The 15,751-nt window shown below is 73.1% G+C and overlaps 1 protein-coding gene across 1 annotated transcript in view; it reads right to left on the bottom strand.

The window, feature by feature from the left end:
* Positions 1-14,405, bottom strand: part of MUC5B (mucin 5B, oligomeric mucus/gel-forming) — a 37,718-nt gene extending 23,313 nt beyond the window's left edge. The window contains exons 1-30 of the mRNA XM_054570668.1: positions 14,328-14,405; positions 12,281-12,352; positions 11,705-11,764; positions 11,181-11,442; positions 10,957-11,071; positions 10,745-10,835; positions 10,495-10,601; positions 9,561-9,762; positions 9,076-9,207; positions 8,874-8,991; positions 8,584-8,722; positions 8,212-8,322; positions 8,024-8,093; positions 7,591-7,728; positions 7,093-7,257; positions 6,682-6,776; positions 5,758-5,884; positions 5,257-5,512; positions 4,710-4,765; positions 4,469-4,569; positions 4,228-4,379; positions 3,752-3,890; positions 3,468-3,675; positions 2,770-2,984; positions 2,043-2,282; positions 1,047-1,203; positions 777-905; positions 507-651; positions 276-319; positions 3-200 (exon numbers count right to left, since the gene is read on the bottom strand). Coding sequence (XP_054426643.1) covers positions 3-200; positions 276-319; positions 507-651; positions 777-905; positions 1,047-1,203; positions 2,043-2,282; positions 2,770-2,984; positions 3,468-3,675; positions 3,752-3,890; positions 4,228-4,379; positions 4,469-4,569; positions 4,710-4,765; positions 5,257-5,512; positions 5,758-5,884; positions 6,682-6,776; positions 7,093-7,257; positions 7,591-7,728; positions 8,024-8,093; positions 8,212-8,322; positions 8,584-8,722; positions 8,874-8,991; positions 9,076-9,207; positions 9,561-9,762; positions 10,495-10,601; positions 10,745-10,835; positions 10,957-11,071; positions 11,181-11,442; positions 11,705-11,764; positions 12,281-12,352; positions 14,328-14,397 — 4,114 coding nt within the window. The 5' untranslated portion in view covers positions 14,398-14,405. The remainder of the gene's footprint in view (positions 1-2; positions 201-275; positions 320-506; positions 652-776; positions 906-1,046; positions 1,204-2,042; positions 2,283-2,769; positions 2,985-3,467; positions 3,676-3,751; positions 3,891-4,227; positions 4,380-4,468; positions 4,570-4,709; positions 4,766-5,256; positions 5,513-5,757; positions 5,885-6,681; positions 6,777-7,092; positions 7,258-7,590; positions 7,729-8,023; positions 8,094-8,211; positions 8,323-8,583; positions 8,723-8,873; positions 8,992-9,075; positions 9,208-9,560; positions 9,763-10,494; positions 10,602-10,744; positions 10,836-10,956; positions 11,072-11,180; positions 11,443-11,704; positions 11,765-12,280; positions 12,353-14,327) is intronic.
* Between the last annotated feature and the right edge of the window lie 1,346 nt (positions 14,406-15,751).

Below are 15,751 nucleotides of genomic sequence, written 5' to 3'. Positions count from 1 at the left end.
ACCTGTCGTGGAGGGCGGAGCCACGGTGGAGGTGAAGGTGAAGGGCGTGGTGGAGGGGGTTCCGGGACATTCCACAGTCTTCCGCGTGATCGTTCCATTGTTTCCGCAGACGGCTATCAAGCAGGCGCCGAGCCCATCGGTGGTGTTGTAGATGACGTCCCCGTAGCTGTAGGTCTTACCCTCGTAGGTGCACTTGCAGGCTGGAAGACGCGGCAGGTACAGCGCTCAGAGGAGCCCCAGCTCCCAGCCTCACAACCCACCAGGCCCCTCCTTACCTGCAGGGCTGTACGTGCACCGGATGCCCTCTGGGGCGCAGGCACTGGGAGGAGAGAAAGGAGCTGAGGGCCTAACGGGCCCCGCCCCTCGCCAGCTCCGCCCCGCCCCGCCCCGCACCAGCTCTGGCCCCGCCTCGCCTCAGCCCCGCCCCTCGCCAGCTCTGGCCCCGCCCGGCCCTCTGCCCAGGCCCCGCCCTCCCCGGCCCCGCCCCGCCAGGCCCCGCCCCTCACCAGCTCTGGCAGTTCTCCGCCGTGGGGACACTGGCACCGATGTCGTGGTAGTTCCCATCGTCGTCGTAGCAGCCGCACAGGGCCACACACTTCATCTGGTCCTCGTCGAAGAATGGCTTCTTGGGCGGACACTTAGGGTAGCAGCCTGGGGCGCGCACGCGGCAGGAGGAGACTCAGGCTCTCCGGCCAGGCTTCACGCCCCCCGCCCCTCCGCCGCCTGCTGGCGCCCTGCGGCGACGAGGCGCGGCCCCGGGACAGCCCGGCCCTCACCTTCCTGGCCCGGCAGGTCCAGCAGGCAGCGTCCACTGGGGTTCCGGCAGGTCCGCAGGCAGGGCACCCCGCAGGGCTGGTAGTGCCACGTGCACTCCCCGTGCGGGTTGTAGTAGTCGCAGAAGAGCGCTGCGCTCGGGGACAGAGGCCGAGGGCCCGCAGAGGCTAAGGCGTCGCCCGCACCCCGCGAGCCGCGCCTCCGGCACTCGCCCCCTCGCGCCCAGCCTCCCGCGCCCCGCCCCCCAGCACCGCGGGCAGAGCCCCACTCACGGCAGACGTCCGGGGTGCGCCAGGCCACGCACACGCCCACCTCGCGGCAGGCCTGGGCGTAGGCGGCCACGGCCGTGCAGAAGCACTCGCAGTCCCCGCCCGCGTCGCAGGCACACGCGTCGCTCACGCAGGCCTCGTAGTACTTGGTGGGGTCGACCTGGGGGCCCAGGGCAGAGAGGCCTCTTAGCCAACACCGCACCGGCTCTGGGACAGCCACCCACCCGCCACCAGAGACCTGTGACTGCAGCGGGGGGCGGGTCGGGGTGGGGGTGGCCGGGAGGTGGGCGCCTCCCCTCGTGCCCCTGGTTCCCCCTCTGACCCCGCCGCACCCCTGTTTGTTGCCTCTGCTTAGCATCCCGCCTGAGGGCAGACCAGCCCTCCCCGTGGCTGTGGGGGACTCTGTCCTGAAAAATAGGGGGCTGCCGTCTGTTTGGGGTGAGGGGTCTGCCCCCAACTATGCTCCTCCCTCCCAGGCGGCAGAGCCCAGCGGGCCCCAGTCTGGTGGGCTTGCACTCCAGGCTCAGAGGACATTCCAGGCCAGGAAGTGGGGTGGGGGAGCCGGCCAGGCAGGCCTGCGCAGCACCCTGCCCACCGCTGTGGGAGCGGGCACTGGCGTCCTCGGCACAGGGAGGACCCTCGGGCGGGCTCTGAGGCAGATCCCGGCCCCCTGCATCACGCGGCCTGACGGGGGTGCTGGCAGGTCAGGGCCTGTGGGAGACCAGGGCGGGACAAGGGCCCAGCCAGGGCCTGTGGGACCAGCAGCCCCGCTTCTGCAGCGAGGCCGCTCTGTGCTGGGACTGAGCTCGCCGGAGCCTGCCCAGTGGGAGGTCAAGACGTCTGCAGCGCTCACGCCTGCGGTCAGCGGGGAGAAGGCTGCATGTCCACCAAGGCCCAGGCCCAGCCAAATTCAGCTTCTGCCCGGAGGGCGGGAGGCCGCCCCACCCCGCCCGCCCTCAGCCCCGGCCCCCACGCCCAGAGCCACTGCCCGCCACCCACCTGGGAATGGCAGGCCGCGAAGGTGGCGCTGTTGAGGAGGCTGCACTGCTTCTGCGCCCAGGACTTGCGGTAGGGGTTGGCGGTGCAGGGGTCCCTGGGGGCCGGGGCGTCCGGGCAGGACGGGGAGAATTTCCAGCTGTTGCCAAACTCCAGGGCGTCGCCCACCACGGACTGGCTGCGCGTGGTGAAGTCGTTGGCGGCGTTGTCATCGAAGTTCCCGCACAGCCCGCAGACCTTCCCCTGCGGACGCAGAGGTGGGCGGGCCTGTGAGTCCGGGCTGCAGGGGACAGCCTGGCTTGGGAGGAGGGAGCACAGGGCGCATGCGCGCCTCAGGCAGCGCCCAGTGACCTTGCAGGAGGACGGGGCGCACAGTGGGCCCTGTGGTGCGCAGGTGGATAGGAAGACAGGCGGGAAGCCAGGGAGGCGGGCGGGCGGGTGGGCTTGCGAGCCGGTGGCCGGGTGAGCTGGGGGACAGAGGGACGGGCGGCACGTGCTTCCCCGCAGGACCGCGGCCCAGTGGGCGTGGAAGTGCTGAGTGGAGAGGCCGGGAAGCAGAGCGGCTGCGTCGCAGGACTGCGACACGCACAGGGGCGGCTTGGTCTCCACACACCCCTCCTGGGAGCCCCTGCCCTCAGCAGGCCGTCAGCTGCCAGAGGGTCCCGCGGGGGCCGGCCTGGGAGAGGGGCTCTGTCTCCACCTGAGGGGCCCGCGGTCCGCCTGCCCTCACCTTGTAATCCTGGTGCAGCCGGATGAACACGCTGGTCTTCCGGTCCCAGGACACCGCCAGGCCGCTGCGGGTCTCGATGGTCAGGTGGGTGCCCATGTACCGGACTCTGTAGGGCAGGTCTCCGCCCAGCCCCCTCTGCACCACCTTGTAGGTGCCCTCGTGGAGGATGACCTCGTAGTTCTGAGGAGGGGCATGAGGGAGTTGAGGGGCGAGGCCTGCCCGGGGCCCAGGGCCCCATGGGCGGCCTGGGCCGAGGCATCAGGCCCCTGACGCGTCAGGGAACTCCCGGCGGCCGGAGGCGGGGCAGGGAGAGGGTTCTTGGGGCTCGGCCACGCCCCCCATCCCGCACGCACCCCCACCGGCGCTGCGCCCTCCTCCCGCTCGTCCCCTGCCCCCCACCCGCTCCCCCGGGAGCCACCCCCAGCCCGCAGCCCCACTCTCCGCCCTGGGAGCTCCGCCCTCCCTCTACCAGAAGCGGAAGTCCGGGGATGGGGGGCGGAGAGGAGGCCCCCAAAGCCAGGCCCTGTCCTAACCCCGGAAACCTGTGCTGTGACCTAGCCTGGAACAAGGGTCTTAGCGGATGTGACTGGGGGAAGGGCCTGCAGATCTCCTGGATCTGGGGGGCCGCAGCCCAACGGTGGGCGTGCCTGTGAGAGAGGGGTGGGGCGCAGCCCCGGTCCCGGAATGACGCCCAGAGCCCTGAGGAGCTGGCAGGGGCCGGGGGGCTAGAGACCCCGACACGGGGATCCCGTCGGCTGCCAAGGGAGGAAGGAGATTCCTGGCCCCCTTCACCTCCAGGAAGAGCTTGATGGCCTTGGAGCAGGTGACACCTGTGGTCCCACAGGGAATGTTCTCGGTGACGATGCGGAAGGAGCCGCTGGTGGCACTGGCGCTGCCACAGTGGTCCTGGGAGGGGGAGGGCAACACACGGGTCAGGCCCCGAGCCTGGCGGCCTGTGGGGCGGAGCGAGGGGGCCGCGTACCTGGGCCAGCGTGTACTCGCAGCTGCCCTCGAAGCTGTACCGCTCGCCGTCGAAGGTGATGAAGTGGCCGTCCCCGTAGGACACGCAGGTGCCCAGGCAGGGCCGGCGGGTGCAGTCCCACCTGCGGTTCCGGCAGGTGCTGCAAGGGGCAGAGAGGGGGTCCTGCTCACCCAGCCACGGCGGGGACACCGATGTGGACCCAGCTGCTGCCCGTGGTGAGGGGCCGAAGGAAGCAGCTTCTGCAGCTCCCAGCAGTGGCCGCCCTGCCACATGCTGGCAGAGGCGGCGGGGCCCTGCGGCCTCTCCCCGAAGACAAATGGGACCGAACGGGGCTTTCCAAGGGGCGGGGGCGGCGCCTGGCCTCCAGTCCTCTCTGCCCTTGGCCAAGGACCGCCAGGCCGCTGTCCCTGAGGCCTCTCAGCTACTGCTCTCTTCCCACCCCCCGCAGCCCGGCCTCTGAGAGGTCCTGGACCCACCAAGTGTTACAGTCCACGCGGATGGTGTCCCCAGGCTTGTAGGCAGCCTCGTTGTGCAGACAGGGACAGTCCTCCTCCGCCACGCAGCCCCCACTCCCGTCAGACACCAGCCCCGGGGGGCAGACGCAGCCAGACACGCAGTGAGTGCTGAACTGTGGACAGAGGGGTGCCGGTCAGCGGTGCCTGCCCTGCTGCGGCCCGGGGACCCCCAGGGGCGGCCGCGCCCTCCCGACCGACTCACGCAGTCCACGTCCAGCAGGTGGCAGCTCCGGAGGCACTCGGCGCCGGGTGTGCCGGCCGAGGCGTTGCTGCAGTCCAGGTACACCATGGGGGCCGCGCAGCCTGTGGAGGCAGGGCTCACTGCGGGCGGCCCCAGGGCCGGGCCCCGCCCCAGGCAGGCAGAAGCCCCTCTCCGCCCGCCCCGGCTTCCACCTCAGTGGGGGCCCTGGCTTGCGGCTGGCGGGAGGGGAGGCAGGCCGTACCTGCTCTGGCCTGCTCCGCGGTGCCCAGGCAGCTCAGCTTCCCGTTGGCGCACGAGCTGTGGGGGAGACAGATGGACGACTGATCTGGGCTGCTGCCCGCTGCCCGGCCAGACCCCGGCTGGGAGGGTGCGGGCCCGAGGCCTGGTCACGAGGCAGGACAGCGTCTGCTCCGGGGTCACAGCGAAGGCCCCAGACGCCGCAGAGGCGCTCGAGGACGCGGGGAAAGCTATGGGAAGCAGTGAGACTCGGGCGCGGAGGGCCCGGCCCCGGCCGTGCTGGTGCCGCCTCCAGCCTGGCAGGGTGCATGCAGGGGGCACCCGGGCCGCCCACAGGGCGCACCACCCGCCCAGGGCCCCCGTGGGCCCTGGCCCCTCAGAACGCTCTCCTGTGCCCAGGGAGGGGTCCCTCTTTACAGAAGGGCTGGCGGGGGCGGTGGGAACTTCCCTCCCCCAGAGCCCTCCTTGCGTTCCTCATTCCCCTAAGTGTGGGGCAGGTGGGCGTGGCATCGGGGAGGGCCGCTCCGGGGGCAGCGCGGTGGGGTCCTCACCACACCACGCCGTGGTCGTGCACCACCTCCCCGGGGGCCACCACGGAGCCGCGGAAGTAGCAGGGACAAGCCTCGGCAGACACGCAGTTGCCAGCATCGTCCAGGAAGGTGCCGTGGGGACAGGTGCAGCCATCCACAGGCACAAAGGTGACACCGCAGGTGACGTCAGCCTGGCTCAGGGCTCGGCAGGTAGGTTGGCAGCCGTCCACCACATAGGCGTAGCTCTGGGACTTGGGGCAGGAGCTCATGTACTTGGCTGGGGGCGGGGGGAGGGTGACACCCGGGTCAGTGGCCGGGCTGGGGATTAAGTGGCCCGAGACTCAGCTTCCGCTCTGGGCCGGGGCCGGGGCCGGGGGTGGGTGGGCGGCGGTCAGAGCACCAGGCTCTGGGCGGGGATGGGGGGAGGAAGTGCCAAGCCCCGGCCGAGGACGCTGGGGGGGTTGCTGCCCCGGGGTCACTGGCCCCGGCCCTGCCCAGGGAGCTGGAGCCCCGCGCACTCACTGCAGACGCCGGCCCTCCAGCCACTGAGCAGCACGCCCCGGGCGGCGCAGGCGCGGACGTAGGAGGACAGGGCCGCGCACAGGCAGTCCTCGCTCTTCTCACAGTTGCACGTGTCAAACAGGCAGTTCTGGGGGCGGGGCGTCGGGCGTCAGGGACCCCAGCCCACCAGAGACCCTCTTCCCCGGTCCATCCTCCTGGGACCCCTGCCAGCCGGGAGCCCTGCCCCCAGGGAGCACAGACCGACGGAGGCGGGGCCTCCGGCCACCAGGAGAGACGCTGCCCACTCAGGGGCAGGACAGGCCGGCCGGCGGGGGTGGGCAGGACAGAGGCCGACAGCTGGGCTGAGTGGAGTCTGTGGCGGGGACTCTGCGGGACCAGGACAGGGACCAGGGAGAGCCCCTGACACTGCGCTGGTTGTGCTGCCCGGGGCTGGGGGGTGCCCGGATGGGGCGGGAGCGCGGGGCAGGTGGGGTCCACCACTCCCCAGCAGGGCAGAGGCGGCCAGTGTTCCTGGTGTGGACACGCCTCTGGGGGCGGAGCCATGTGTAGTTTGGAGCTTTGAGCTTCAGGAAGTGAGGCCTGGGAGCTCAGGGTTGTGGGTGGTGCTGGGGCCCCCCAAAGGGAACCCCTGGGGCCTGTAAAGGTGGCCTGATGGCAGATGGGGTCTTTGCGGATGTGACGAAGGAAAGACGAGGTCCCTAGTGCGGCCCCTGGTCTGACAGGTCTGGCGCCCTTACGCAAAGAGACTTGCACACGGACAAGAGGACGGCGGGGCTATGTGACAACAGACGGAGCCGGAACCCGGGGTGGGGGGCGGCCACTGCCGGCGGAGGCCTGGAGCCCCCGAAGCTGGGAGGGGCAGGAGGGCCCCCCGGAGCCCGCCCCAGAAGAACCCAGTGTGGGGCCCCGGGGCCGGGCTCTCACCGAGTGGAAGGGCGCAGGGCCGATGACGTGGTGGCAAGGTGAGAAGGGGCCGGCCGGGGCGGTCAGCAGGGAGCACCAGTGCTGGGCGTAGTTCTCTGGGGGGAGGGGCATGCGGGGACGGTCGCCGGGCGCAGCTCGCTGCCTCCTCCCCGCGCCCCGGCGTCCCGGCCCCTGCCCCGCGCGTGCGGCCCCGCTCTGGCGTGGGGGCTCGCCCGTGGCCGCCAGTGGCACCCCTCACAGGCAGCGAGAGGGTCTTTCCGGAGGCAGGCTCCCAGCGCCCTGCCCTGCTCACCCCAGGCCCCGCGGCCGGCGCGCCCACCTAGAGAGCGGGTCCCCCGGCCCCCGCCCGCCCCAGGGGCCCGGGCGCAGCAGGTGGGCAGCAATCTGAAGGCCCCCCGGGGGTGGGGGTACCGTTCTCCACGCTGAGGGAGCAGGGGTCCTGGAAGCTGTTCCTGACGTTGGGGCAGGAAGCCTGGGTCTTCCAGGTGTTGGCGAAGGCGGCGGCCGTGCCCTCCACCACGCCGCTGAGGGTCCGGAAGTCGTCGGCCTGGTTCTGGTTGAAGTTCCCGCAGAGACCTGGGGGCGGGAGGGCCATCGGCAGGCTGCCCGGCCCAGCCCCTGCTCCCTGGCCCTGCGGGGTCTCCCACCCGTGATTTCGGTTCCAGCTCCAGTGGGCGTCAGCGCCTCTGCGAAGCCCCCCGAGTGAAGGCAGCCTGGCTCGCTCTCCATCGTCACAGGCTCCCCGCCCCCCACCCCCGCCAGGGGTCGGATGGGTCAGTCGCTGGCGTCCAGGGAGCCGCTGCCCCCCAGCCCCCGTCTCCGGCCACCCTCTGCGTCCCCCGCTGGCAATGGAGGCCTGAGTCCGGCTCCCCCCCACGGCCCCAGCTCCTCCGGGCCCCCGGGCCTCACCACACATCTGGCCTCGGTGGGCGGGGTCCAGCCTGAGGAACACCTGCATGAGGGGCACCAGCTGCACCTCCAGCTGCAGCCCGAGGCCCGTGTGCACCAGGATGAAGAAGGTCGAGGGCCTGAATATGGTGATGTTGGCTGTGGAGGGAGGGGCACGGTCCGAGGCGGCCCGAGGCCAGGCCCGGCCACGCTGACCACCAGCGCCTGGGGCTCCGTGCTCCCCGGACGGCCTGGGAGGCGGGGACGGGCTCGGACAGGCGTCCCGTAGCCCCCAGGAGCCAGCAGGAGCTGCCACGCCGGCAGGGGCTGTGACCGCGGACACCCTCCCCTGTCACGGCAAACCAACCCCGGGGTGTCCAGCAGCCGCCCGCGGCCACGGGGAGCCAGCGGGGGCCTCTCTGGACCTGACCCCGCCGTCCCCCGGGCCCCGCACCTGCTGACAGGGGCAGCTGGGTGTAGATGGAGTTCATGAACACCGCGCCGTTGGCCTGGATCCGGATGGTCTGTGGCGGGGCAGGGGGGCGCGGTCAGCGTGGGGGCGCCCCGGGGTGCAGGCGGGGAGCGGGCGGCAGCCCCCCCCGCCCGCCCCGCGCCCCCCCGCGCGCGACGGAGGCCCCTCACCGTGTCCCCGCCGTGCATGCTCAGGGTCACAGTTTTGAGGCAGTTCTCGTCGTCTGTCAGGCCGCATCTCCGCAGCTCGGCCAGCACTGTGAGGCTGTTGTCTGTGCACTTCTGAGGGTGCAAGGAGGGGGGGGGGGCGCTGAGGGTCTGCGCGGGCGCGCCTGCGGTGGCCCTGCGCCACGACAGCCACGCGGCCGCCAGCGGTCGCCTCCAGGCCGCGCATCTCAGGGCCCCGGAGCCCCTCGTCCCCTCTGAGTGTCAGCCCAGGGGCGTCCCCTTGGTGTGGGACCCGGGGGGGGGGGCTGTGGGCGCCCCCCAGTTTGGCCGCCACAGGCCCTCCCGGGGCAGAGAGGGCTGAGGGCCCGGCCGCACCTTAGACAAGACGTAGCTGCAGTCGCCGTGCACGTCGTACAGTTTCTCATCGTAGGTGGAGATGTGGGCGCCGCCCTCCACGGAGCAGGTGCCGGGGCACGGGAGGTCCTCGCACTGCCACAGGCCCCCGGCGCAGGTGCTGGGGGCCGGGAGCAGAGCGGCGGTGAGGGGCGGCGGGGCGGGGCGGGGGCGGGGCGCGGGCACCGCGCCGGGGGCGGGGCCGGGCGGGGCCGGGCGGGGCCGGGGCGGGGCGGGGCGGGGGGCGGGGGCGGGGCCGGGCGGCGCCCTACCAGGAGCTGCAGCTGGTGGTGAAGGAAGCCCCCGGGGCGTAGGTGCGGCCACCGTGGGTGCAGGGGCAGCGGTCGAGGCGCAGGCAGCCTGTGTCCGTGAGGTCGTCCAGCACCGTGCCTGCGGGGGGGAGAGCTGGTCAGCGGCCGCCAGGGTGGGCGCCGGGAGGTGTCCGCGTGGGGGCCAGCCCCTGCGGGCGGGGGCACCTGCCTGGAGGGCAGAAGCAGCCGTCGACACAGTGGTCCTCGCACAGCTGGGAGCGCTCGGGGTTGGAGCAGGTGTCCACGCAGGGCGAGCCGCACTCCTGGTGCCGCATGTTGAGGGGGCACATCCGGGCTGCAGGGGGGGGGGGCGAGAAACGCGTCGGGCCCGCAGGAAGCCACCCCGGGGCCAGGTGGGCAGACAGGCCTCCTCCACGCCCTCCTGCCGTGTGCCACCAGGGGTCCCCAAAAGCCACAACCGGCCTCAGAGCCTCGCTCTCAGGAGCCTCAGCTCTGCCTGTCCCAGCCCCAGCTGTCTCCCGGGTTCCGCCGTGCCTGGGCTGGGTGCTCCGCTGGGTGCCCCGGGCCCCCAGGCCCGGCAGAGTCTGCGGCACACCCGCCCGTCCCCCCTCTGTGTCCCCGGGGGCCCCCCTCTTCACCCCTCCTCAGAGCGGGCACAGGGCCCGGGCCCTGGTCGCGGGCACTCACGGCAGAGGTCGGGGCCCCTCCAGCTCTGCGGCTGGCCCCCTGCGTGGGCACACTGGCGGGAGTACTCGGCGAAGGTGGCACACGGACAGCTGGGGCAGCGGCACAGGTCCTGGGCGCAGGCGGCCACGTACGCCTCAGGGTCCACCAGCCGGTTGCACTGCGCAAAGCCTGGGCCCAGCAGGGTGCGGCGGCAGACGCCCTCCTGGGGAGCACAGGGGCCGGGTGGGGACCCCCGCCGGCGGCCTTCGATCGCCCGGGCAGGGAGCCCGCTTCTCCCCTTGGGACTCCTCCCACCCACCCCCGCCCTCCTGCCCCGTCGCGGAGCGTGCCAGCCCTGGCGCAGAGCCCCGCTGGGCTCTGGAGAGAGACCCACGCCCTGGCCCCGCCGCCGCCCCCCAGGGCTCCAGGACACGCGCGGGGCTCCCAGGAAAGGTGCCCGCCCGGCCCCTGGGGGCGGCTCCCACACGGGAAGGGGCGGTGCCCCGAGCAGGGCAGCCCCCAGCAGAAGGTCCTCCTGCCCCCGCCGCACCCGCTCCAAGGCCTGCTTCAGGGCTTGGGGCTTTTGCTGGTTTAGGGGGCCCAGGGCTTCCAGGCCACTTCCAAAGGCGGGGTTCTCCCAGCGCATCGGAAGGGCTCCCCAAGAGCCCCACTCATGGCAGGACTGTGGGGGGTGTATTTACACACGCCCTGGGCCAGCACCCTGACTCGGGGTCGCCTACACACTTAGATGCAGGGGGGAGTGGGTAGCACAGAGGGTGCACCTTGAGAACGGAGGCGGAGCCATCGGCGCTCCCCCCCGCCACCCCGCCCGCGCCCAGGAGACCCTCCCCCACCCGGCCACCGCGGGTCGCGCCCCAGGGAGGCCCGAGCGGCCCTCAGCTGTCCCCAGCCCTGGGAGGCGGGGGCTGTGGGCAGGCCGCCCCGAGGCGCTCACCTCCAACGTGCAGTTGTCGGCTGGGGAGGGCGGGGGGTCCTGGCACTGCTCCGTGGGCCCATCCAGCTTCTGCAGGTTCCCGAACTGCAGCGGGGTCAGCCTGGCGTCTGCGGAGAGGGGCGCTCTGTGTGGGGGCTCCGCCCGGCGAGGCCGCCCATGCCCAGGGCGCCCCCCACCCTGCCCCACACCCCCGGGCCCCCAGGGACTCTCCGGCCCTCGGGGACCGCACCCGGACCCCGGGGGCACTCACTGTGGCTGTGGAACTCGTTGACGGCCCGGAGCCCGTTGAAGTCCCCACAGAGGCCGCACGTCTGGTTGGCATACTTGGGGTCCAACTCCAGCTGGGGGCGAGGGAGGGGCAGCTCCAGCCTCTGCGGGCCGGCCGGGGCCCCCCGCCGTCCCCCAGCCCGCCGGCCGGGGCCCCCGCAGCCAGGACGGGAGGGGTGGGGGCGGGCATCTCACCAGAGCGCTGTCCTCTCCGTTCCACATGAAGGTCAGCACCAGCCTGATGTTGACCTTGGTGTAGCCGCTGATCCGCTCTACCAGGAGGCCAGCCTGGCTATAGGGCAGCTCCTCCCTGGGGCAGAAAGCACGGTCCTCCCTGGGCCTGGCTCAGGCCGCCCGCCCCGCAGTCCCGGCCCCGGAGCCCGCTGGGGTCCCGGCCCCTCCGGCCGCGCTGGGCTCACCGCCGCCCGTTGATGAGGATGGAGCCGTTGGAGACTTCCAGCACCAGCCCCTGGGCCCGGAGGGTCACATGGGTGATGGTGGGCCTGGAGCCGTCCAGGCCGCGGCGGAGCTGGACGTTGAAGTCCTCGTAGGCGGCCCCGCAGTGCGCGGAGAAGACGTAGTTGCAGCGGCCGGGGAAGCGGAAGATGTCGCCGTCGAAGGTCTTGTAGTGGAAGTCGCCCCACGTGCTGCACACCCGCCCGTTGTGCGCCGGGTTCAGGGCTGCGGGGAGAGCGTGGTGGGGCCCCCGCTGGCCGCGGCGCCGGCCTCGCTCCCCTCAGCGCCTCTGACTCCCCCGGCCCCGGACGCCCTGCCCAGCGCCCCGGGCGGCGCGGGGAGCTGGGCACAGGGGAGGCTCCCGGCCGCGCCCGAGGCTGTCCAGCTGCCCAGCTGCCCCTCACGGTCCCAGCTTTGCCCCAGGTAGGCGACCCCCCGGGCAGGCAACCCACCCCGCCTCCATCAGCAGAGGGCGGCGCCCACTTACGGCTCACGGTGGGAAAGCCGTTGAGGGTGAAGGGCGGGAGGAGGACTGTGCGCTGCTGGGCTGCAGAGGGAGGGCAGGTCACAGTGGCGATGTGGCCGGCAGTCGGGCCCGGCCTGGGAGCCCCTCCTCACGGCCGCCGTGGGGTCGGGAGCCTCCCGCCAGCCCCGACCCACCCAGGGAGCCCAGGGCTAATGGCCGTCCCCTGCTGGAGCCTCCCTGTCGGCCGGAGGCGTACTCCTGCCCTGGGCTTCCGTACGCGTGGGAGCACACTCATGCAGGTGTGTGTGCCTGTGAGCGTGCGCGTGCACATATGTGTGAGTGTATACGTGTGTGAGCATGTGGATGTGCGTGTGCACGGTGCACGCCCGTCAGTGCGGGAGTGTGTGGACATGCATGTGCACACACGGTGTGCGCGTGTGAGCATCCGCTTTGCGTCTTCCTTTTCCTTCTTCTCAGGCAGCCCCCTCCCCTGTCTCCTCCCCTGGGCAGGCGGGACCCGGGGAAGGGCTCCGTGCGCTGCGGATGTGGAAGGGGGTCTGCCCCCGCCAGCCCCTCCTGCCTGCCCCGGCCGCGTACCTGTGTGTAACCTCTGACCGCTCTTGGCAGCCACTGCGCTCGCCCAGCTCAGCTCCCCGCCGCCCTGGCTCTCTGGGGGAGCAGGGGACAGGTCAGGAGGCAGCCGGACAGGTCACCGCCCCCCGGCGGCCTGTTCACGGGGCCCAGGGGCCGGTCTCCGAGGCTGCAGGGTGGCGGCCACAGGAGCAGGCTCTGGCCTCCAGGTCACTCGGGGGAACAGAACACGAGCACCCCCCGCCCCCGCCCCGGGCGGAAGTTTCTGGCCTCTTCGGTGGCCCCATGCTGATCCCCCCTCTAGCTACGAATTCGGGTGGCGCCTCCTCCCTCGTCTGGCAGGTGACAGGGCACAGAATGGAACCAGGAAGAGGCGTTGACCCCGTCCGCCTCAGGGAGAGGGCTCAGCCCCATCCCACGTCCCTCAGGGGAGCACAAAGGCAGGCTTTGTCGGGGAGAAGGACACACTCCGGCGGGGAGGCCTCCGGGCGTGACTTAGCAAAACCCGAGGCCAGAGCGGCCAGGCCTGGCAGCTGGGGGCCTGGAGCCCCAGGGCCGTGGTGGCTGAGGTGGCCTGTGCCCGCCGCCTCCAGGCAGGCCCCCCGGCCGGCCTGACAAGGGCCGAGCCCCAGCCACCTCTCGCTGCCTTGGTGGACGGAACTGAGGCTCAGGCCCCTCGCCGCCAGGTTCGGGGGGCACCCCTTTCGAGGCTCAGGGCCCCGTCCTTGCGCCTGCCGGGAGCCCCTCGCTCAGCCCGGCCTGGGCTCTGAGGGGAGGGCTCCGTGGGGCCCCGGTGGCCCCACAGTGGCCGTCGAGCGGAGCCGCCCTCTGTCACACTCTCCCGGGCAGACCACGGACGCCTGGAGCCCCCGTGGACACTGGCCCCGCACTCGCCTGCCCCCGCCCCGGAGCCCAGCGCCGCCCTCGCCCATCTGCCCCCCTGATCCCAGACCCGCAGCCCCTCCTGCCGGTCCCTCGCCCCTGGCAGCAGCGGCCTCAGCCCCCCGAGAGAACTCAGGTCACTGGCACCCTGTCCTCTGGGTTCCTGGCCGGGTTTCCAGGAGAATCGGCTCCATGCACGGCCCTCCGTGGGCGGGGGCGCCGGCCAGCGAGCCCCCACCGACCCCCAGCAACGGCGATCTGGGCGCACGTCCCCAGGTGTGAAGGCCCTTCCCTCAGGGCCCACCCTCACCCGTCGCTAGTGGAGGCTTCCGCCACGGGGACCCCACCCAGCACGGGGCACCCCCACCCGGCCCCCAAGGGGAGTGGACGGTGGGTGGGCCCACGCAGGCCCACGCAGGCGCAGGGCCCGAGGTCGGCAGGGCCCCGGGGCCGGGAGGAGCCCGTGGAGCGGGGACGCGGCGGCCCAAACCGGCGCCGCAGGCAGCGCCCCAGGACCGCCACCGAGGGCAGCTGTGGGAAAGCCCCCGCACCTCCAGCCCGGCCCACCCCGAGGAAGGGGCCCAGGGCCGGGGCTCGGGGAGACAACGGCTGCCCTGTGCCACCCCCCTCGTCAGCCCGGATCCCCCAGCTCAGGGGGAGGCTCTGAGGGAACAGCCTGCAGGAGCTGAGTGCCGCTGGGGACAGCTGGGGACAGGCGTCACCCAGGCCCCCGGAGGCTGCATCCTTTTGGTTGACTGTGAGTGTGACAGGCAGACGGGGCGAGGCGCCCGGGGAAGGCTGAGTCGCGGGTGTGCTGTGGGGGGTCGGACATGGCTCCCCGCCCTGGCGGTGACTCACCCCTGGCAGCCCTGCGTCCGGGGGACCCACAAGCTGCTGCAGGGCTGCCCGGGGGGCAGAGAGCAGGTGCACCCGTCCGGGCAGGGACGGGGGCTTGTGGCTGCCCTGCCCGTCCCGAGGGGGGCCCGCGGGGAGCAGCGCGACCCCCGGACTCGGGCCCTGCTGGCGCTCACCGCAACCCATCCCTGAGACCAAGGCCCTCTTGGTCTCCCCCGGGGACCCCGCATCTCCAGACACACGGGCCGGGTCCTTCCTGCCTGTCGTTCTCAGCGGGGAGCCCCGGCCGTGAGTGTGGGCGTGGGCCCTGCCTTACCTGCCTTCTGCACCAGGAGCAAGGCCAGCAGGGCCCACACCGGGGCCCGGCACCTGCTCGGGGGGCCCATCCCGGGGACTGGTGGGCGGGGGGGGCGGAGACGCGGGAGCGGGGAGCGGGGTGAGGTGCTCGTTGCCCTGGCGGCCCCGGGGCTTATGTAGCAGCGGGGCTGGCCCCGAGCCCAGCTCCGGGCCACGGGGGCACCGTCCAGGCCGACGCGCCAGCCACGTGTGTTTGCCCTCGGGGAGGGGCCGAAGCGGGAGGGTGGCGTGGAGGAGGGAGGGCCACGGCTCTGGGCCCAAGGACGCAGGACCCCTGCCCCCAGCAGCTTCCGAGAACCAGCAGGGAGAGGGGGTGCCCGTCCCCCGACGCCACGCCCGGACAGCACTGCTGGCGGCCCTTGTCGCCTGCAAAGCACCCACAGGCTGGTCGCCGGGCGGTCCTGCCCGCCGCCGCCCCCGCCTCATTAGGGGGAGGGTGGCCAGCACATGCCTCACTCTCAGCCCCGTGTCCAGCCCCGCCCGGGACCCTGGTGGAGGCTGAGGTGGGGGGGAACGGGGGCAGCAGGCCTCGGCCCCCCCGCCTGTGCCAGGGCGGGGAGGGGGCTTCGGGCTGCGAGCTCAGGGCCCACGCGCCGGCACACACACAGCCCCGGGCCCTGCGGCTCCACGGCGGGGGCGGCCGGTCAGATGTGGGGGGCCAGGCGCCTGCTGGCTGCTCGCGGGGGTCCCAGGAGGAGGCCTGTGCCCAGGAGCCCTACATGCTGACCGGTGCCCCTTGCCGGTCTCTGGGCTCCTGTGTGTCCTCAGGCTCAAGTACATGGGGACGCAGGGCCTTGAGAGTGGACATCCCGGTCATGCGGCGGAGAGTTGGCCAGCACCTGTCCAACGCCACCGTGGCCAAGGCAGGGCGGGAGCGGCCAGCCTGGGGCCCCACCTACCCCGCTGCACTCTGCTGGTGGGCGCCCTGGACCCGCCGGGGGCCCTTGGCCCGCAGCTGGCCACACAGGGACCAATGTGTAATGGCAACATGCCCCTCAAGGCCCCAGGGGGCCGACGGGGTTACCTCGGGGGGCCCCGGGGCGTCTCCCCCCGTACCTGCCCCGCGTCAGAGCCGCAGCAGCCCCGCTCCCCGCTGCCCAGCCGGGGGACCGCGGGCCACATGGTCCCAATGCCCCGCCTCCTCGCCCCCTGGCTCTCACAGGGCCCTTTGGAAGGGACGGGCAGGAAGCGCCGGGTCCCTTCCCGGGAGCAGCGCCTTGGGCTGGCGGCAGGTGGTTTCCGGGTGGGCCGTGTGGCGAACAGAATGGGGCCCGGCGCCCGACTCGCCGAGGCCGCGTTTGCCGCCCCGTGGCTGCGGGGCCCGCCTGGGTCGATGGCCCTGCGCACGGGGCCCGAGCCGGGCGGGAGGCCTGCGGGCCTCCG

The sequence above is a fragment of the Pteronotus mesoamericanus genome, unplaced genomic scaffold, assembly GCF_021234165.1.
Source record: "Pteronotus mesoamericanus isolate MK-2021 breed Mesoamerican mustached bat unplaced genomic scaffold, CSHL_Meso_final contig_214, whole genome shotgun sequence".
Classification (NCBI taxonomy): Eukaryota; Metazoa; Chordata; class Mammalia; order Chiroptera; family Mormoopidae; genus Pteronotus; species Pteronotus mesoamericanus.
This window is presented reverse-complemented; position numbering and strand designations above follow the sequence as displayed.